Below are 22,453 nucleotides of genomic sequence, written 5' to 3' on the forward strand. Positions count from 1 at the left end.
TGAATGTACATTCAAGCAGGTCTTACGCATAACCGACACCCCACCTTGAAAAAGACATAAGCGTTATATCTGCTGTATGAACATCTGCTGTGGGTGGGGCACCGTTTTAATACATGGTGATGATGTCACAGTTTCTGTTGTCCAACCTTGACGGTTCTTTTCCGTCTTCAGGGTTTTGATGAATTCACTGTGGAGACAAAATGAGCAGTTTTAACTTTGATGTGTTTGGCAAATGCCACGTTGTTTTGCCTATAACATGATTGGATCAAAATTCCAGGAAATAACAAACTGGAATGATTTTCCCAAGAATTCAACGTCCTCTAATCACTGTAATTAAGAAAAAAAATGTATTTGGCCATTTACCATATTCTTAAATATTATTTTAAACAATATTAATGCCTCACTTGCTTGATGTTATTTCAGGACAAGCTACACAAACATTCTCTAAAAAAAGAACAGCATTATGTTTATTCCAGAGCTGTGTGAATATATTTGTCCAATGTTGTGGCGATGCTCAAGGCCGATGGCACAAACCGCACTCTTTTCCACATGGCAGACCAGTCTGAACCAGAGCTGTTTGTGCGACTGTGGACGCTTTGAAGGACATTAAACATAAATCATTCCAGAAATTCAATCAACCATTAACCAGAGCAAAAATATGATTTTATATAATATTTTTTTATGATTACTGCAATATTCCACAATTAATTATATTTAAATGAAAGAAAAATGATGATTGGCATCATTAAGAAAAATATTAAATCCAAATGATGTTGGCATTAGAGGAATTGCATTGGCATGGTTCAAATTGTACTTATCTGACCATCATCAGTTTGTAGCAGTAAATGAAGAGATGTCATATCGATCACAAGTTCAGTATGGAGTACCTCAAGGCTCAGTACTAGGACCGTTGCTTTTCACCCTGTACATGCTACCCTTGGGAGATATCATTAGAAAACATGATGTTCATTTTCACTCTAATGCTGATGATAGCCCTACACTTCTTTGCAAGCTTGACGAAACTTACCAATTCACAAAACTAACAGAATGCATAGTTGATATAAAAATTGGAAGATTAGTACTTTCCTACAACTAAATTCTGGGTCAAATCCTCCGCACGTAGTAACCTAGAATAATATCGAACACTTGATGGCTTCATAATTGATTCACTTTACAGTTATTTAACCAAAGTGAACCACTGAACTGATTTCAGCTGGACAATGACTATTGTCTTTTTAAAGCTGCTTTAAAGAACTTAACTGCGTCATTGAATCATTATTTCCTGTTAATACTGTAAATACGCTTAAAAACAATCTGTATTGTATAAAGCACAATAGAAATAATGGTGACTTTACTTGACAAAGCATGCAAACTTAATAATGCATGTATTGATAACTGCAATATTGCACATTTTGATTGCTAATATATTTAAATGGCATATATATGATTGGCAGCTATTACGTGGAGCAATTTATTTCTATATATTTTTCACAAAAAGTATAAGAAAAAAGATGTAATACAAAGTATGTAAAATAAATAATGCATATATGATTACTTTAATACATTTTGATTGCTTGTATACTTAAATGACAAAAAAAAAAACTTTACTTGAATCAGAGACTGGTTTATTAAATCACAAGTTTTATCAATAGATGAGCATGACATTACATAGTTAGTCACCACTGATATTGATATTATAATGCTATCATGATGTCACAATGAAACCAGAACACAAAGCTTATCTTCTGCAACATTATTACATTAAAATAAAGGACTCGGCTCTGAGGTAAATGTGTCTTTTTGGGTCCAGGAATCTTCAGTCTGTCTCAGAGATCGGTTGACTTTGATTAGTTACACTTTGGTTGCGAAGCAAAGGCACTTGCAAATCTGATAATATCCAAACATGAAAAATGAATAAGCTGCGAGAAGCAACTACAATGCAGACACTTTGTATGACATTTGATTGATAGAACATGTTCTTCACAGTCCATCATAACATTCAACACGTATTAAGCGCTTTAAGAACATGTAAAAATCAGACCACATGAACTCAAATTATAAAACATAACTATAAAACATTATAGTTATAAGATATTTTACAATAACCTTTAAGAACATCCTTCCAAAATATCAGCGTTTATAAATATCTCTTCATAACAAATGATAATCTAAATAACATTAAACATGAAAAGTAATATAACAGTATGGCTTGCCATATTCTCAGTAGTTTTAAATGTTCTTACAGATACATTTGTAAAACTAAAACTATTTACTGATTCTGTGCTTATGAAAGGACACATTCGTTGAAGACTGAATGAACGAGTATACAAGTTTCCCTTGCATATCAGTTATGACAACTAAAACAATCTGCTTTTCTATTAAAATAACCACCCTGATGTTCCTTTCCAAATTACAGAAAGCTTGATGGGAGGAAAAACCCAGCGGAACATAAATTTCACAAACCCTTCCTGGTTTCACATTCATTATGATCAATAAAACATTCTGCATAACATCAAAACCATCAAAAAGCAGAATGAGTCTATATGAGGAAATAACAACGCCAAGAACATCACAAACAATTAACAGCTAAAATCATGACAAATATTTACATGATTATCCAGTCCGATTTGGCCTCAATCAGTCACATAACTAAGCCATTATTAAGAAGACGGGACAAAATATATGCAACGAAAACAAAAAGAGTGCTTGAACATTCGCTTCTAAAACTGTCTCAGGAAGTGCACTGTGTCTTTAAGAATTCTGATCCTGGAGACACGCCCACTCAATAAGTTCAACTGTGCTCTAATTGGTTCCACAAGCTGTCAATCTATTCAATAGATGTCAATACATTCAATGCCAGTGAATTTTCTTTGCATTAATTGTTAAATATTTCAATCAATGACTCTACAATGATATTGTAGCTGTTGTTTTACCGTACTTCCAAGCGCTTGTGGACGGATGAAGGTTGAGGAGGATGGATGGATGGATGGATGTCACTTATGTGCGTTACATAAAGCAGTGTTTATGCTGCTGATTCTGAGTGGGCGTCAGGAACAGTTGAATCATGTCTGGAGAAAGCGTTTGCACTGGTTTAATTGGCGTGGGGTGTCGCACAACTTGTGGTTTGTGTTGTCACTCTTGGATGGAGTCTGCTGGTCTGAAGCAGTTCAGGACTTCCTGTAAGACAGAAGACACAGGTTACTTTGTTGGTGTAAACACATAAATAATGCTTGAGAGACTCTCGACAACCACTTCTGACTGAAAAACACATAATATATATAAAAAAATATTCCTACCTATTTGTAATTATGGTGTGTGTGTGTTTGTGTTTTTTATATATTTATATATATATATATATATATATATATATATATATATATATATATATATATATATATATATGTATATGTGTGTGTATGTTGTGTATGTGTATATGTGTATATGTGTATGTGTATGTGTATGTGTATATGTATATGTGTATATGTATATATGTGTATATGTGTATATGTATGTGTGTATATGTATATGTGTATATGTATATGTGTATGTGTATATGTATATATGTGTATATGTATGTATATAAGTAACACAACTTCTACATACATACAGTACATATAATTTGACAGTAGGCAGCTCAACTGATTTCAAGAGATTTATATGATTTATCCATCAGTTTCCACAAAAAATATTCAGCATCACAACTGTAAAGTGATATTTTTGTGGAAACAGTGATACTTTTATTTTTCAGGATTCTTGATGAATAGAAACTTCAAAAGAACAGCATTTATTTGAAATATAATTTTTGTAACATTATAAATGTCTTTACTGTCACTTTTGATCAATTTAATACCTTGCTGAATAAAAATATTAAATCTTACTGTCGAACAGTAGTGTATTACGGTTTCCACAACTGTTTTCAACACTGATATGAATCAGAAATATTTCTTGATCAGTAAATCATGATTTCTGAAGGATCACATGACACTGAACACTGGAGTTATGATACAGCTTTGATCACAGGGATAACATCTAATTAAACAGAACCTGGCTCTCGTTCAGTTCCTCGTTCTCCTGCGCCTGAGGGAGTCGAGAGGAGGGTACAGCAGGAATGCTGGTTATCCGGGGCGGGCTGCCAACGCTGAAGAGACGAGGTCGCTTGACTTGATCCTGACTAGACAGTGGCGTAAAGCTGTTTCTCCTCAGCAGAGTGGGCGGCAATTCTCGTCTGGTGTTTCCCTGATAACACACACACAGTAGGAATTACGTGTGTGGGTGACACTGTGACAAAGGCATGTTTATAAAGGGCTATAATGAGTCAAGGCTTCTCACACCCAAATATGATCCTAGAATTAAACGGGCTGTTTCTGCTATTGTACCTCTTAGACTTTTTAATATGTAAATAACATCTGTTGTGATTGGCTAACAGTTTTGCATGAGAAATTAAGGTGTTGATGTGCAAATGTGGGCGGTCATATAATAATGTACTCTATGTACTATAACATCAAGAACGTGATAATTTCTGAATTAGACATTTTTTAAGCTTAGTTCCTTCTAGTGTCTCAAAAAAAAAAAAAAAAAAAAAAAAAAAAATGTCTGGGACATATTACACACAAATCAAAAGAATGAATAAATTATATTTGGGTTGGAGAAAACAAAGATTATTTTCTGTATTATTAAGATTTAAGTACTACTATCAACAACTATCAACTGTACAGAATTTAATTTATGCTCATTTTAAATAAATAAATCATTAAACCATTAAATAAATAATTAAATGAAAAATAAATAGCAAATAAAATGGTACAAATAATAATAATAATAATATTATTATATATATATATATATATATATATATGCAAATGTTCAATGTATTAAAAAATAAATAGCAATTACAATGGTACAAATAATAATAAATAAATAAATACATATATATTATATATATATATTTATAAATATGCCAATTTTTTATGTATTAACTTTTGTTATTTAATTTAAATTTTATTAAGTTATTTTAGTAATGAAAAATTAATCAAATATAAAATAATGCATTGATTTAAATAAACAAATATATGTATTTGTTTATTTAAATCAATGCATTATTTTATATTTGATTAATTTTTCATGCATATTCATCATACATTTTATTAATAATTTTAATAATTAATTGTATTAATAGTTATTTTAACAGAAAATAGGTAGATAAAATTTTTAAAATGTAAATAATGTGATTTTATTGATTTAAATAAAAATCTTCTGGGTGGATTGGAGAATGTCACAGTATGTCGACATATTACATCCAACTGAGGTCAAATGTTTTTCATGATAGCGGCCCTTTAAAATCGCTCAGACTGAGTGAACTCCCTGTGTCGTCTGTACCGGACACTGCCGCCCATAATCACATGCTGAGCTCATTCACAACCAAGCAATTAAGTAAAGAGCAAAAACAAGCCAGAAATACTGAGAGAATCTCAGTGCTGTAGTGACTCTCTCACCGCAGAACTGTGGTGTGTGTTTTTCAGTGGTGAAACTCACACCTACAGACTTACACTGCACAAACAGACCACACTTTACGAGCAAACTCTGTGGACAGTCAGCCTTTAGTTCTCCGTTAGAGGAACATGACAAGAGTTCAGGAGGTTATTCTTGCTCGAGGGCTTTCAGCGGCTGATTTACAGAAGCTGTATTTGTGTTGGGTAGGCCGCTCGACCATAGATGCATATGATTCTAAAAATATCACCGCAAAATAAGCATGCAGAATCATTCACCACAACAAAACAAAAGAAAAAAATCCATATGAAATGATGGTAAAAACCAAACGATGTTCACGAAATAAAAATACATTTCCCTGAAGATGAGAAACAGTGTGTAGTAATTAGTAACAGTGTGTGGTTGTTAGTAATAACAGTGATGCTGCTTTAACATCTGCTACATGTTCTGTTTGCTTACGAGTGGTCTGTCCCGGTGTGTGTTTACAGCTTCTACTTTCAGGTCAAACTTGTCAACTTTACAGCCTGAAAAAGGAAAACACAAACAACAATATTGAAAATGATCAGAATATATTTCTTTATAAACAAACAGTATTTATATCTCACTTAAATAAATACAAAATGCTATAAAAACATTATATATGCCAATTATGCCAATTACATGCCAATTTTTAACAATGTTTCAATTAATATTTAATTAATTTAAATTTGATTAATTGTTATTTTAATTATATAAATAAATAAATTAAATAAAAATTTAATAGCATTTAAATAAACACATAAATAAAACACACACACACACACACAGTATGTATATATGTAAAAAACATTTGTTTTCAGGTCTAGGTGAATGAAAATCAGCACATACCATAAGCCACTGGTGTCAGTTTCATGACCGCATGGAGGGGGCACTTCAGATACGGCAAGTCATCTGTACAATACAAGCACATTCAAATATGAGAAGATCTGCTGATTTTAAACACATAATTGAGTCAAACATGTCGTGAATGGAAGGGTTTCGCTCAGGGAAAATCCTCAACTTCATCCCACAGTGTTTATCACAGGATCACTTCTGTGGAAGCTTGAACACCAGCACTCAGAAACCAACATACTCGTGTCTCTCATTATCTGATTGAAGTCACAAGAGGCCTGTTATGATGAGAGTGTGTGTTGGTGTGTGTGTGACGCACCAGCGCTCTTGTCCAGGAAGTAGGCGAGGAGGCAGCGCATGACGGCCTGGTGGCAGATGACCAGAACATTGCCTTGTCTCTCCAGCTCCATGATAACAGGCTCCAACCGCTGCACCAGGTCCTGGTAGGACTACGGCAAGAGAAGAGGGACAATTACAGCTGACTCTCCATATTAGACAGGAGAAAGTATTGTAAGATTTAAAACAAACTGCACACTTCAGCTTAAAGTTCAGTATCGCCACTTCTTTTAGACCTTTAGACGTTTGAGGTCAGTAAGATTTTTTTTTTGTTCAAGAAATTAATACTTTTATTCAGCTAGGATGCATTAAATTGATCAAAAGTGACAGTAAAGACATTAATAATGTTACAAAAGATTCTTATTTCAAATAAATGGTGTTTTTTCGAACTTTCTATTGCTTTGATCACAGGAATAAATGACATTTTAACGTACTGTATATTCACATAGAAAACAGTTCTTATGAACTGTAATATTATGAACTGAGTAAAACTTGCTCACAAAGATGTCCGAAGTGGGAGCGAATCATTCTTTGTGTCTGAATAATTCATTTGGTGAATGACAAACAGCATTTAACTGGAAAGGTCATGCATGGTCATGCATGTCATAATGGTACACTGGGGGAAATGTTCTAGGATTATTCACTCACTCTTTGTAAATTTCACAAAATAATAAAGAAAATTAAACGTGAAATTGTAGTGGTAGAAAGACTGAAATGGTATTTTCCTGTAAAATCTTCAAAAGTCATTTTTACAGTGCACATACCTCTCCTCCTGGGTATCTGTAATGGTACTTGTCCTGGTCTCTGAGAGAATATTCATCCGGGTACGTTTCGTTTATCTTTTCATATGTCATTTCCTCACAAATGCCCTGATACAGAAAAAGAAACATTTAACAAACAGCACAAACATTTCTCCATCATCAACTCAGATCTGTTGCAATAATGTGATTTCATTTTCACTTTTGCAATTAAAAACTGTGGGTAGGATCCTTATTAAAAGTGTATGTGTGCCCGAAAGCCAAAAATGCTGTACGCAAAAAATATTCAGACTTATAAAACCATGCGTACGCCAGAACCTGTGCAAAATTCCCTTTATAAATCCCAGTCAGCGGAAGATTGTGTTCACATGCGTCTCCACCCTGAAATAACCATATATGGAGTTAACAACCCCTAGTTTTACTATGCATATCCTCATCTGCATATCATTTGCATATGCATATTCATCCACGTGTTTAACGGTGCGAGACATTAGGAAAATATGAGATACGGATGTGCCGTCACATTAAATTGCTAAAAATCATTTAGCTAGTCCAGCCTTGTTTTTGAATAAATAAATCAAATAGTATAAAATACATTTCAGAGGAAGTTTTTCTCAATCTTTTCCACAGGCCAAATAGTCATTTTAATTGATTTATATTTTTAAATGGATTTTTAAAAGGCCAACAGATTGGCCTTATTGTGAATTATTGATCATTATTTGCATGGAAATATTTCCTCAGACCATGAGTTCTGCTATTATCATGCGCTAAGCAATCCTCGCTGTAGTTAAAACATTACAGGAAAAGTGTTCAAAAGCATCACATCCACTACAAATATTTATTAGAATATAAAAAATGTTGTAACTTCTCTGTAATGATCTCATGTAATTTAAGTGCTTACCTCCATTACTGAGAATGGTATATTTAATCTAAATGTGTATATCGGATGTAAAACATAGTTTAAATCATTCTTTTATTTATTTAAACTGATATTGTGAACATGCACTGTATTTATGATTAGGATTTAAAGTGGTTTTCCTTCATCTGCCGTGAGTCCCTCAGCTCACCATCGGTGTCGCCAAACTGCACCGTCTACAAAACGTTCGTACGCATGGCTCAGAGTTTGCGTGCATGTGCGCACATTTTCCGGTCAAGTTTGTTTTTATAAATCACAACTGCGTCTGAACTCTTTCAGGGCCTGTTTTGTGCGACGTAACGGTTATAAATGAGACTTTTATTGCAGTCATGACACAGGATTATATAGCCGAATTAGTTTTGGTGTGGTGAATGAGTTAAATATGATACATCTGACTCAAATTGACTAATTGCATGTTCACAGAAAACACCTGTGTTTTATCAGCGTAGATAATGAACAACAGCCCAGTGTTTATATGAAGACCATTAAACTTCTCTAATAAACCCAGCGGTGCGTAACTCACGGCGTCGATCTCGTTGAGTATTTTCCACTGCTCGTACGGGACGCCCAACTCCTCCGCCGTCTGGATGGTGCGTCTGAGCTGACTGGTCCACACCTTCAGGTCTGGGATCTTCTGGCTTTCCAGGAACCCACGCAGGGCTTTGGAAAACTAACACAGAGCGGGAAACACGTTAACAAGCCTCCAAACATTTCTCCCAGAGCATGCTGGGAATCGACACAGGGTATTTGCAGATTTTCTTTAAATCACATTTAAAGGGGATCTATTGTGCTTTCTGACATGTTCTTCTTTCTTTAGTGTGTAATGTTGCGGTTTGAGAATGAAAAAGCTCTGCAAAGTTACAAAGTTCTTCTCTATATCAGTGTCAGTGTTTCTGAACTCCCTGAAACGCCTCCATTGTAGTCTTGAGTTTCTTCCGGGAACGAACACGTCACAATATTCCTCATTTAAATAATTCATAAGCAGAATAAAGGGGCGGGGCCTGGTTGAGTTAGTTAGCAGTGTGTTGAAACTGGTGGTTATAATAAAGGGCGGGACGTTTCCCAAACACACACTGTTACGGTCAACTCGTGGCCACAACAATATAGGGAAATCAAAACAACAGATCGATATAATGAATAAGGTTTATTACATAATTTTAGGGGTTTCACAAAGTGCAATAATAAATTTTATGCCATCTGAAATATCCCAAAATGCAGACAGACGCTAGATCCCGTTTTAGCGAGGAAACGAGGCCAGCCGTAGATGATGTCACCTCTCTGTACACCCAACCATCCAATCAGTTCCACAAGCCCCGCCTTGTGCGAGAAGCTGTTTCACTCGGACATACGTCACAACAGAGAAGAAAAGACGATCGCAACTTCTGTTTCATGCCGACTTTAAAATACCCAAGACATGTTATAAGTATATAATATGGTACTTTTAATTATAAACAAGCCCGACTTTCAAAAATCTCATATTGAAATGTCTGCTTTACTACCTCTAGCTGCTCATTCAAAAAGATGAGAGATTAACTATGCACTTACAATCATCTACAACATATTACAATTGTCTTAATTCATCAAGAGTAGTTCATTAAAGTCAACAAAACTGACAATTAGGGATGCACGATATATTGGCCACCATATCGGTCTCGGCCGATATACGTTCATTTTTAATGTTATCGTTATTGGCCTGATTCGAATATTTGGCTGATATATTAAAGCCGATAAATAATTTATTATTTCCCTCAGCTGAGACGCTTCAGATACACACTGTTCAACATGATGATTTTGAATTACATGAAATATGATTGGAATCACTTCAAAAAGGAAAATACAGTAAAGTGCAATATGTGCAGCACAATCTGTCATATCGGCGACATAAAATGATATTGAGAACATCATAACTGTGTGCTTGGGACATGGATTTTAATGGTGAGACTTTTGTTTTTGTAATCAGGCTCTCAAAAATTCTAAAAAAATTTGGATTTAGATTGATCGGCCAATACATCGGTTATCGGCTTTCAAGTATAAAGAATTATCGGTTTCAGCCAAAATGTTCATATCAGTGCATGCCTATTGACAATTCTTATTTTATTATGGAATATTGCAGATTTTATTATAATATAAGATTCATCTATATTTTCACTTTGAACGAGCACTGCTCATGTATTTAATTCAATCCTCATCTTTTGAAGTTTAATAAATCGCATTCGCCGTATCACAACTCCTGTTTTTCAATCCCCAAATTTTGAACCTCTTAAAAGGTACATTTTCATTTTAAGGCTTTTTAACCTCACAATACAGTAATTATCAAAAGCACACATTGTAAATAACTCTCAGGTTTGATGCATAACAAAGCAAGCATGCTTTAATGAGCTGTATTCCACTCATCCATCCGTGCAGTGATTGAAAGAATACCTCTTTTCCTCTGGAGGAGAGCTCAGAGTCTCCGCCGATGCAGCGCTGGACGTTGTGTTGGCTCTCGCCGTGCCGGCAGAGGTAGATGGAGTGTTTCTGAACGTGAATATTCATCAGGTAGTAGACGATCTTACTCTGGATATAATCCTGAACTCGGTTCACCAGGAAACGCTGGCCGACGTTAATCACCTGGATGAAGGACAGGTCCCTGAAACAGCCAGAGAAAGAGCCGTTAAACACCCCATGATGTGCAAACTGTTAAATATGTGGTTGTTTGTGGCCTAATGATTTAGGGATTTACACAGAAAGAGAGTCACTATAAATCACAGTTATGTCTTAATATTGTCCACAGTTTCTGCATTTAATTATCTACAAGACGAGCCGAATGAAAACAATCAATGTTATATAATCTTAAGATCGGTTGCACTTTATTTTAAAGTGTCGTTGTTACAGTGTAATTATATATTTAAGTACTGAGTAATATTAAGCAACTACATGTACTTACTATAGGGTTAGGGTAGGATTAGGATTTGATTGAGGGTTTGTTACATGTAATTTACTGTTATTACTATGGTAAGTACATGTAACAAGGACACTGTAAAATAAAGTGTTACCAAATCAACTTGTACTTAATTAGCTTATCTTAACAGCAATCCCTTCTCTTGATTATAAAGTAGCCTATTCATGTTTATGAGCAATCTGTACACTACAATTAATAAAAGAGTAGAGAAATCAATATGTTGTTTAGTTCAAAATATGTTATACTATTGATTAATTCATTTGTAAGTCATGGATATAAGCTTCTGCTACATAACTGTATAAACACAAAAATTCTGGACTAAAGGCCCGTTTACAACATAGACGATAACTATAATGACAAAGATATAGTTTTATAAAAATAAAAATAAATTACATATACAAGAATAGCAGAGTCCAGACCACAACTATAACGATAACGTCACAGAGGAACGATATAACTGGAATCACTTTCTCAAAGATTTCTCCCACTAATGAACGATAAAAACGATATATATATATATATATATATATATATATATATATATATATATATATATATATAGTATTACATTTATTAGTAGTTTAATTTAAATACCACTAAAATAACACTGTTGATTAAAACCAAATACATTTATTTTTTTAAGAATGTCGCTTACAATAGTTAAATATTACAAATAAATGTCAGGAATAAATGGCTGTAGGTTGTAAGTTGAATTTAACAGTTTTCAAGATGCTGGATTTAAAGTGATAGTTCACTCAAAAATGAAAATTCTGTCATCATTTACTTCAAGATGCTCTAAACCTGCATTCATTTATTTCTTCTGCTAAACACAAAATACAAGATATTTTGGAGAATATGAGTAATCAAACAGTTAAAGGGACCCATTGACTTCCATAATATATATTAAAAAAAATATATAAAAAATACAGGTTTGGAACAACTTGAGGATGAGTAAATGAGAAAATTGTTGGGTGAACTGTCCCTTTAAGCACTTTTACAGCAGAGAATAAAAGATAACCCAACATGTCTGAAGGCAAGGACAGATTTAATGGCCGCGGCTCTGTCTGCAAGCTCTACAGAGAGGTTGAATTTTCCCAGCAAGATAATCTCACGATAAAGCCAAAAGCAACGCCTGAGGAATTACAGAAATGCTTCTGACTATCCAAACAATCCTTACAGGTTTTTCAAAGATTCTAGGTTGAGATTTGAATAGCCACATAATTTGAATGTAACCTAATTTACTAGAAGGTATTTACGGGTATTTATGATATATTATTATGATCATTAAACAAAACCACACGCTTACAAATGAACAAAGTAAATTCAGCAGACTGTACTGAATCTGCACTGCTCTCTGCTGGAGGCTTTCTGACATGACAACAGAAAAGTTCACCCAAAAATGAAACTTCTGTCAGTAATTACTCGCCCTCGTGTTGTTCTATCCCTGTAAGACTTTCGTTCATCTTCAGAACACAAATGAAGATTTTTTAGATGAAATCTGAGAGCTGTCTCACTCCTCCATAGGCTTCTATGTAATTGAAACTTGCCGGACCAGAAAAGTTAGTAAAAACATTGTTAAAATAGTCCAAGTGACTACAGTGGCTCAACCTTAAGTTTATCAAGCGACGAGAATACTTTTTGTGCACAAAAATAACAACTTTATTCAACTCTTCATTTTCTTCTGTGTTTCTCTGAATGAGTTGACGTAGTGTAACAGCGCAGCGCTTCTGGGTTGTACGTCAGAACGTAGGCTCACTATTGGCCAGCATCACACGCATCACACACATGACCAGCGTCGGCCAATAGTGAGCCTCCGTTCTGACGTACAACCCAGAAGCGCTGCGCTGTTACACTACGTCAACTCACTCAGAGAAACACAGAAGAAAATCAATAGTTGAATAAAGTCGTTATTTTTGTTTTGTTTTTGCGCACAAAAAGTATTCTCGTCGCTTGATAAACTTAAGGTGGAGCCACTGTAGTCACTTGGACTATTTTAACGATGTTTTTACTAACTTTTCTGGACCGGCAAGTTTCAATTACATAGAAGCCTATGGAGGAGTGAGACAGCTCAGATTTCATCAAAAATATCTTCATTTGTGTTCTGAAGATGAACGAAAGTCTTACGGGGTTGGAACAACATGAGGGTGAGGAATTACTGACAGAAGTTTCATTTTTGGGTGAACTAACCCTTTAAAGACACAGATGAAATGCTGAAATTGAATATTATCACATAGTTTCCCAAAAAACTGTAAAATTCAAAGAGAAAACATTTTATTTTATTAAAAAAAAAGAAAAAAAAGAAAAAGGAAATGTTTAATAAATGGATTGAAAAAAAAAAAAAAAAAAAAAAGTGTAATGTTACTTGTCATGTTCATCTGGATCTAACGGCTGATATGTGACTTTGTAGCACTCGATTCTCTTCAGGAAATCCCCCATCACGCTCTCTCTGTGTCTCTCAGGATAATCCGGACTGGAAACCTTCACATCCTGATCCAGAATTGCACTGATATTAACTTTTATCAGCATCAAGATAGCCCATGTATAATTTACATAAATACATAGTGGAATGGTTAATCAATAACAATAATAGGAAATAATCTTTCAGTGTGATAAATATAGTTTTTTTTAAACATACAGATATTTCCATATAGTCTCAATTAATATGAGTGCATAAAAGCTGCATAGCTACATCCTACATCCTTATGCATCGCTTTCTGCCAGGACTTTTCCAGGCTTTTCCCAAATCACGGAAGTGACGTCGACGACCGGGTTAGCGTTAGCATTAGCCATCAGATTAGTGTTATTTAAATAAACTCCTGATGTACTTACAAACTTTCCAATGCCTCGTTTTATGAGTACAGAAACTATTTGTACTACTGTAGAAGTTTGGTCCATTCTGGGCATTATTAGTGGGGTAATTTACTAAATTCATCATAGGATCCATTAGCGCCTGCACTAAGCCATCCGGCTGATATCTCTACATAAGCTCTAACTTTAATAATGTTCAACCAAGGGAGAAAAGGCTTCTGGGGGGGTGTTTGACTCGAGGTCATGGTACAAAGGACCCTAGGTTGATTTTACTCCGAACCATCCCTTTCAGTGCAGAATATGAATATTTCCAGCGTCGACACTCACCAGTATGTTGGCAGCAATGACTTCTGGGTCGTCACAGAGCGACTCGACAAAAAACACCTGGAAACAAAAGCAAAAATAATCACATTAAATAGTGTCTCAACGTTTCTATACATGACCTCTGCACGTTCGGTTTCTCCAGCGTAACCTGACGACTGCAACATTTCACACAACTGATCATATTTCAGCAAGCGCCTGATATTCACCTTATATGCGTTCTCCTGCGCAAAACTCAGGATGAGGTCACGTCTCTCTCGCGTTGTGTTTGTGGCATCAAAAACCTGCCAGAGACAAATGCTTCATAAGACACATCACATCACACAATGAGGGATAAATCATCAATCATACTGGAAATATTAGAGCTATTCGTTTATGATAGAACTGCAATTAGAGAATAACAGGGAAATAATTATTGTATTAATTGTAATGAGATTGATTTATATGCTCTTTTTGCAGGTGTAGGTACAGATGCAGGGATGGAATATAGTCCAAACATGACAGCAAATATTTGAATTTAAGCATTTCTGATGAAAATGTGATAGCAGAACATCTCAAATTCATCCAAAATGCATTAATTCTTGAAAACCTTCGAAATTTAACTTCATGCATCCATTACAAATCAGCAAAACACCATCTGAATAAAAGAGACGGAGGAAAAAAGTCAAAAGAAAGAGGCATGCATGATAGTATTATTTATATACTATTGTAGAATATATTAATCATTTGATAACGTTTTTCATTTAATATTTATATTATTTTAGCTTTATGTCAATAGATTTTTGTTAACTTTACTTAAAGCCCTTCTGTATAATGCATTATAAAGGTATTCATAGTGTACATTATAATGCTTTTCATAAATAATTATAACCAAAGTTAAAATGCATTATAATATTTTCAGATTCTGAAATTGACTGTTTGTCATGCATTTTAATGCATTATAGTATCTAAAGATGTGTTCAATAATTAGATGTATTATCACTGTGGTTACAGTTATTCAAACGATGCATTATAAGGTGCATTACAAGGCATAATTAATGCATTAAAAATACTTTTAGAATGCATTATATAAAAAGGTTTTAAGTAAAGTGTTACCGTTTTTATTTAAATAGTTTTATTTGAAGTTGTCTGATGCCACTATAAACTGTGAAACAGCTGCATATTTATGCAACACAAAACAATACATGTGAATACTATTTGATGTAATAGATGGAGAAATTCTGGTTTGAGTATGTAAACGTGTTCAGAGCAGAACTCACAGCGATCTGCCCCCCCTCCTCACTCAGGTACGACTTCACATCCTGCAGAGCCACGATGGCACACTGTCTGAGAGACAAACACAGCGTCACGCCACAAACACAAATCATGTAAAGAGGATCTATTGTGCTTTCTGACATGTTCTTCTTTCTTTAGTGTGAAAAATCTCTGCAAAATGACAAAGTTATTCTCTATATCAGACAGTGTCACTGTTTCTGAACTCCCTGAAACGCCTCCATTGCATTTTTTTAAATGAAAAAAAGAAAGAAAAGAATATGGTTGTTTTTTTAATTCAATTAATGAGACATGCATGATTATTAAAATTTAATGAAACCATTAAAATGGAATCCAGAAAACACAGAATTTGGTGGGAAAAAAGGAATGTGAGAAAAAAATATTTCATATGGCCCTAAACATGTCATTTTTGTAAATATTTGAATAAATTATTGTTAAATTGTACAAGTTGCATGGTTTCAATAAATTAGACATGCTTTTTGATTATTAAATATTTTAATTTAACCATTAAAATGGAGTCAAAACTATTTTTTACCGAAAAAAAAAAAAAAAAACGGAATCCAGAAAAATTTGAACCATTAAAAGTTTTAATTTAACCATTAAAAGTAAAAAAAAATATGTAAAAAAAGGAATCGAGAAAAATTCAAACAGATTTTGGAAAAATATAAAACGGATTTCATAGGGCCCTATAAACGTGCTCATAGTCAAATATATGAAAAAAAAAGCATGAAAACCTATTCTAGCTGAGCTTAAAAACAAAATCAAGACTTTGTAAAAGGCACCACAAACATGTAATAGGTCCACAAACATAGTTACAATATTACAATAAAGTCACATAATGCAACTCAGAACTTCCTCCCCTGAACATTCCCTGACTGAAACGGCTTCAGGAGAGTCACTCTGCTGTAGAAACATCCTCTCGTGTTTAAACCGTACACAGAACGCTGGGGAAATACTTACTTCCTGATTTTCATGGCCTCTTCATTGTCATGACGGAAGAAGTCATAAGACTTGTACGACTGGACGGCCTCGCGTCTGTAAACGCCCAGGTTAAAAACTGACAGAAACACACAAATGTTACCAACACACAACTGTTACAAACACACAACTGTTACGAACACACAACAGTCTTTTGGGTAACTTCAACGTAAAGACCCGTTCACACTAAGAACGATTGCTATAATCTGTTTATCCTAAGCACAGTTTTGTCATCTGTCACTTTAAATGCTCGTGTTTGTTACAGCAGGATGGATTCTGATTGGCTGTCAATGTTTTTATTGTTCATTAGCGGGGAAATATCGTTGTGAACGTGATTCCAGTTCCTGTCGTTATCGTTATAGTTGTGGTCTGGACTCTGCTATTCTTTTACATATTGAACAATTTTTATAAAACTGTATCTTCATCATTATAGTTGTCGTCCTTGGTGTGAACGGGCCATAAAGCTAGTTTGATATTTAATAGCAGAACGAATGTTAGAAATGTTAAACTAGGGTTCACATCTTTTGAACAACACATTTTCATGATGTCATTATTTCTGGATTAAGAGTCATTTCAAGCTGTATGAATATTGTAGAGCTGAAAAAAAACAAACAAAAAAAAAACGTAAATGACAATGTTAAAATTCCCTGATATATTTTCCCTTAGTTTTACATGACAGTTAGAATCCTGTAATAATCATAATTTAACTTTATTTTTATTTTTTTATGTATTTTAATTAATTTCTTGTTCAATTTAAGAAATCATTTTGGTGTATCAACCCCAGGAATAACGATATTTCGCTGGCAGAATCAGTACAGAAAGAAGTATGCTGGAGCTGGACTGAAGTTATATAAGCAGCGCCACTGAAAAGCGATCTGGTCTATAAAGTCAGTCACTCACTCACTCACTCACTCACTCACTCACTCACTCACTCACTCACTCACTCACTCACTCACTCACTCACTCACTCACTCACTCACTCACACACACACACACACTCACTCACTCACTCACTCACTCACTCACTCACTCACTCACTCACTCACTCACTCACTCACTCACTCACACACACACTCACACACACACTCACTCACTCACTCACTCACTCACTCTCACACACACACACACACTCACTCACACACTCACTCACACACTCACTCACACACACTCACACACTCACACACACTCACACACTCACTCACTCACACACTCACTCACACACACACACACACACACACTCACTCACACACTCACACACTCACTCACTCACACACACACACTCACTCACACACTCACACACTCACTCACACACACACACTCACTCACTCACTCACTCACACACTCACTCACTCACTCACTCACTCACTCACTCACTCACTCACACACTCACACACTCACACACTCACTCACACACACACTCACTCACACACTCACTCACTCACTCACTCACTCACTCACACACTCACTCACACACTCACTCACACACTCACTCACACACTCACTCACACACACACTCACTCACTCACTCACTCACACACTCACACACTCACACACTCACACACTCACTCACACACTCACACACTCACACACTCACACACTCACTCACTCACACACTCACACACTCACACACTCACACACTCACTCACACACTCACACACTCACTCACTCACACACTCACTCACTCACTCACTCACACACTCACACACTCACACACTCACACACTCACACACTCACCTTTGGTGGGAACCCCGATCCAGTTGAGGTAGCGCGTCAGCTTCTTGGATATGTAGGTCTTTCCTCTGGCTGGAAGGCCGATCAACACGATCACGGTGGGCGAGTTGGTCATGTATGAAGCCCATGCTATGACACCAAACAAACACACATGATTTACTGCCAACAATGTTCTTCTCAGACTCAGAGCAGCAGTATAACACAATCAGATAGCACCATATTTATACTCATAACAGTCCCACACACTTCAGATGTGTCAGAGTTTCTCTGCTGGTGGAAATCAGTGAGGATTTCACCGGGACCGAAGGCACTGCGCTTTCATGCCGCTCAAGTTATTGACATTATTGCATAACCTTGTCAATTATGCATTAATGTAGCTTGAGGCTTCTCGTATTAATGGAATCACGTGTTTCTGAGAATGAAACTGCAAAAATGAATTTCCAACTCAGGGTTTTTGTCTTGTTTTCTGGTTTCTAGAAGCATTCTTACATCAAGATGCATTTACTTGAGAAGCAAAATGTCCTAAGATATAAAATTCCGATAAAATTTTTGGTTGCACTTTATTTTAAGGTGTCATTGTTACAGTGTAATTATATATTTAAGTACTGAGTAATATTAAGCTACATGTAATTACTATAGGGTTAGGGTAGGATTAGGATTGGGTTGAGGGTCAGTTACATGTAATTATGCATAATTTACTGTTATTACTATGGTAAGTACATGTAACATATGTAACAAGGACACTAAAATAAAGTGTTACCAATTTTTATTTTTATTTTAGGATGTAGGTTTAACAGGATCAAATGTCTGCCAATGGGGAAAGAAAAATAAGCTTTGAATTACATGTATTTTTCTGATCCCATTGGCAGATTATTATTATTTTTCTCTTGTTGTAATCATAAACTCATTTTATTTTGATATATTTTTCATAAAACAAGATTTAAATTCTTGTCATTTTCAGTTTGGGGGAAAGTTACTTTTAAAAGTAAGGCATTACAATGTTGCATTGCTCCCTAAAAACACAACCAATTGCGTTACTTAGTCACTTTTTATGTAAAGTAATGCGTCACATAACTTTTCTCCTCTGGGCTGGGCTTGCTCATTTGTTTTTTAGTAACAAAAAAAAAGTTATTATATGTTTGGCAAAAGTAAAGGCCCTTTCACACCAACAGTGAAATAAATAAGCCTCAGGCTGAAGGAAATGCAAATTCATTACATTTTCTGGCCCATAAGAAACAAATTGAATGGACATTTTTGATATTGTATTCGTATGTTATGCTATGACCTCTCTAGAGGACACCAGGACCCATTTATTGAGAAAATTAAGACATGAATCGATTATTTTAGTTTTTTAATTCATAAATAATGTTAATTCAAACAAAACTTTGTATAAAGATGATTCTCAACTATGTTATGAAAGATTTAACAGAATCATTTGATAAACCATTTTACTTTATGCAATATGCATGTAAATGCCATTCCCATTCAATGCAATGTATCTATATAATGTATCTAAATTGCAAATGAATGTGTTCTTGGAGCAACATGTAATGAAAAAAAGTCTAAAACGTGTAATAATGGGAATAATAATTTGGAATATTTTCATAATAATGTCTAATATGTCATCGGATAGATAGATAATTTCTTTCCCCATTCACTTGTTGTGTCTCCCAGAATGCCTGATAAACATGATTTAAGTCCTGATGTCTCTACAGTGGTGGTCATGTATGAAATCAGTGCCCTGTTTCTTAAAGGGATTCTTCACCGATTAGCATTAAGCTTTGTATCAGTAGAAACCCGGTAGTATTTTGGAGTGGCCGTGCTTCCCTCCCTCATGTCCCCCTGAGACGAGAGATTTCTGTATTGTGTGTCTGGAAAAAAACCTCAGATGACACAAAAATGGTCATTTAGCGTCATGATCATCAGAGGCTTGTTTGTCCAGAGGCGAGAGACTCCAGCCAGTAGGAGGAGCTCGTTCCGCATGTCTTCAACCCGCCCATAGGGGGATCTCAAGATAAAACGCCGTCTTTTCAGTTTCGAATCACTAGTAGCCTAGTTGTATCATTTCTTCCGATACTGCCCTCTGTAACCGGTAGGCGTGGCTTGGGAGTGTCCTCGTAGGGCAGCGAAGCAAGTGCATTCTGGGAGTCGTTGTCTTTCATCCACATTTTCTGGCTTTTCTCAGTCTAGAAGGCTCCAACTTCTAAAATAATTTCACATTTCTACTACATAAATGACCCAATTTAAATACACATTTATCTTTCCAGCGGTGAAATATCCCTTTAACAGAATTTCGGTCGGTCATATTCTCTGATTAGAAACCATAACATTTTCCTGAGATGCTGATTTTATGACAAACAATCTGAAAATGAGTCAGATTTAAACGATCATTACAAACCATTATCATATTTCCATAAGAGTGCTACATTTGATCATTCAGTCATTTTAAAGTCCAAGGAGAGGGAGTTGCCGTGGTTACACCTCCAAACATTTGGTATCTCTGCAAAGCCCTGAATGTGCTCTTTACAGGACACCCAGACTTAAAACTGTGGCATGTATGTCATCAGAGAAATTCGCTAAAATATAACAGAGGAGAGAGGACAAAACTCTATTGCTGTGTCTCAGGAGGATAGGGTTACTAAGGTGTTCGGGATGATCGCCAGGGTGTTGCTATGATGTTCTGGGTTGTTGTTAGGTGGTTGCTCTCTTTGATATTCTTTACTATTCATCATCAGTATATTACTCCACAGAAACACGACCCGACATGCCATCCTATGGGCTTTGCATTCCATAAAAACACTGTCTGGACCCAGAGCTCAAATTCCAATCTGATTTAGATTCTCTTTCAGCTTGAACGAACATGTTAAAGCTCAACTCTCTGCTCTGCGTTTGAATGACAGGCTCATTCTGTTAAAGTCCACCTTTAGGCCTAGTCAATCATTTTATCACTTGAAACTCATCTTTGATCACCAAAATTACATATTTAAACGGTTTTTGCCTTAGAATAGCTTGAATGTAACTCCCTTGCCTCATTTAGTATACACGGTTATATGAATATGCAAATTAGCCCCGCCTCCACTCACTCGCACCAGCTCAGAGATCACACATTGATCTGATTGGTTACAAGGTTTTTTGTGATTGAGACTGTCTTTGGTTCACTGCAGTTTTAAGGAGAAAATACTCAGCATTGGTGTCGACTTATGAATTAACACATGGTTTGTCTTAAAGCATATGAATAAAAACCACATAGACATCTAAACAACATTAAAAGCTGGATTTTCACCACAGGGGGACTTTAAACTACAGCTAGTTTTGAAGTGCAGAAAAGGGCACTTTGCATACTATACAAGGACATAAATTATGTTTTTACAGAAAAATACTTTCATAACCACATCAATACACTCTAAATGAACCATTTAATAAGAATTAATAATTCAAAACAGCAAATTCAAAAAAGCATACCTTATAGCATCTAATAATTGGGTAGTGACCAAAAGGTTACCAGTTTGAATCCCCACAAAAGTTGATCCACCATTGAGCATTTTATAAAGACACAGGGTACTAAAATTAGCACAAATAATAATAACAACTCACAGCATTTCTTCTCATTGACTCTGGGCTCCGCCTTCTTGCTGTCATTTGAACTGTCCATGACTATGAAATGCAGCTTGACGGACAGGTGTGAGGGTCAGCACAGGTGATCAGAGGTCAGTAGAGGTCAGTCCACCTGCGCAGGTATCACGCAACTCAAGATAAGATCATTAATGGCCTGGTATCATTCCACATCTGCTGCTTTATTATTCTCCGAGACTTATTAAAAACCAAAGCTGCATTTACTAACCCTGCATCGGAGAGGACTCAAACGCACGGCACATTTTCCATTCAAACTCAGCAAAAAAAAAAAAAAAATCCTTTAAGAGCTCTGGAAAAGAGAAGATTTGATGTGACCGCTGCGATTCAGGAAGTGTGTGTGTGTCTGTTGGAGCTGCCCACGGTAAAACATCCAACCCATAGAAAAATAATAAATGCTAGAAC

At 35.4% G+C, this 22,453-nt stretch overlaps 1 protein-coding gene across 3 annotated transcripts; it reads right to left on the reverse strand.

The window, feature by feature from the left end:
* Window positions 1–1,537: 1,537 nt before the first annotated feature.
* pfkfb2a (6-phosphofructo-2-kinase/fructose-2,6-biphosphatase 2a) lies at window positions 1,538–22,453 on the reverse strand. Of its 3 annotated transcripts, none has more exons than XM_079849528.1 (16): window positions 22,260–22,453; window positions 22,013–22,145; window positions 18,422–18,547; window positions 16,670–16,766; window positions 15,697–15,763; window positions 14,647–14,721; window positions 14,444–14,500; window positions 13,671–13,795; window positions 10,789–10,996; window positions 8,891–9,037; window positions 7,458–7,562; window positions 6,677–6,806; window positions 6,355–6,417; window positions 5,947–6,011; window positions 4,045–4,236; window positions 1,538–3,177 (listed from the first exon to the last, which is right to left on the reverse strand). In XM_079849528.1, the coding sequence occupies exons 2-16, from the start codon at window positions 22,068–22,070 to the stop codon at window positions 3,133–3,135; spliced, it is 1,560 nt and encodes a 519-aa protein (XP_079705654.1). In that variant the 5' UTR covers window positions 22,071–22,145; window positions 22,260–22,453; the 3' UTR covers window positions 1,538–3,132. The 3 variants fall into 3 exon arrangements, with proteins under 3 accessions (XP_079705654.1, XP_079705656.1, XP_079705655.1); XM_079849530.1 differs by having other exon boundaries at window positions 16,670–17,284; window positions 22,260–22,414; XM_079849529.1 differs by having other exon boundaries at window positions 16,670–17,284; window positions 22,013–22,392.

The sequence above is a fragment of the Squalius cephalus genome (assembly GCF_949319135.1).
Source record: "Squalius cephalus genome assembly, chromosome: 18".
NCBI classification, from domain to species: domain Eukaryota; kingdom Metazoa; phylum Chordata; class Actinopteri; order Cypriniformes; family Leuciscidae; genus Squalius; species Squalius cephalus.

What these genes read in the sequence shown, in the direction of transcription:
- pfkfb2a (XM_079849528.1), bottom strand. Translation starts at nt 22,070, where the DNA reads ATGGACAGTTCAAATGACAGCAAGAAGGCGGAGCCCAGAGTCAATGAG. An exon ending in CGCAGGAGAACGCATATAAG is followed by an intron (nt 14,501 to 14,646) that starts GTGAATATCAGG and finishes TTTTGTTTCCAG; the next exon opens with GTGTTTTTTGTCGAGTCGCT. An exon ending in AGGAACTGAACGAGAGCCAG is followed by an intron (nt 3,178 to 4,044) that starts GTTCTGTTTAAT and finishes TCTGTCTTACAG; the next exon opens with GAAGTCCTGAACTGCTTCAG.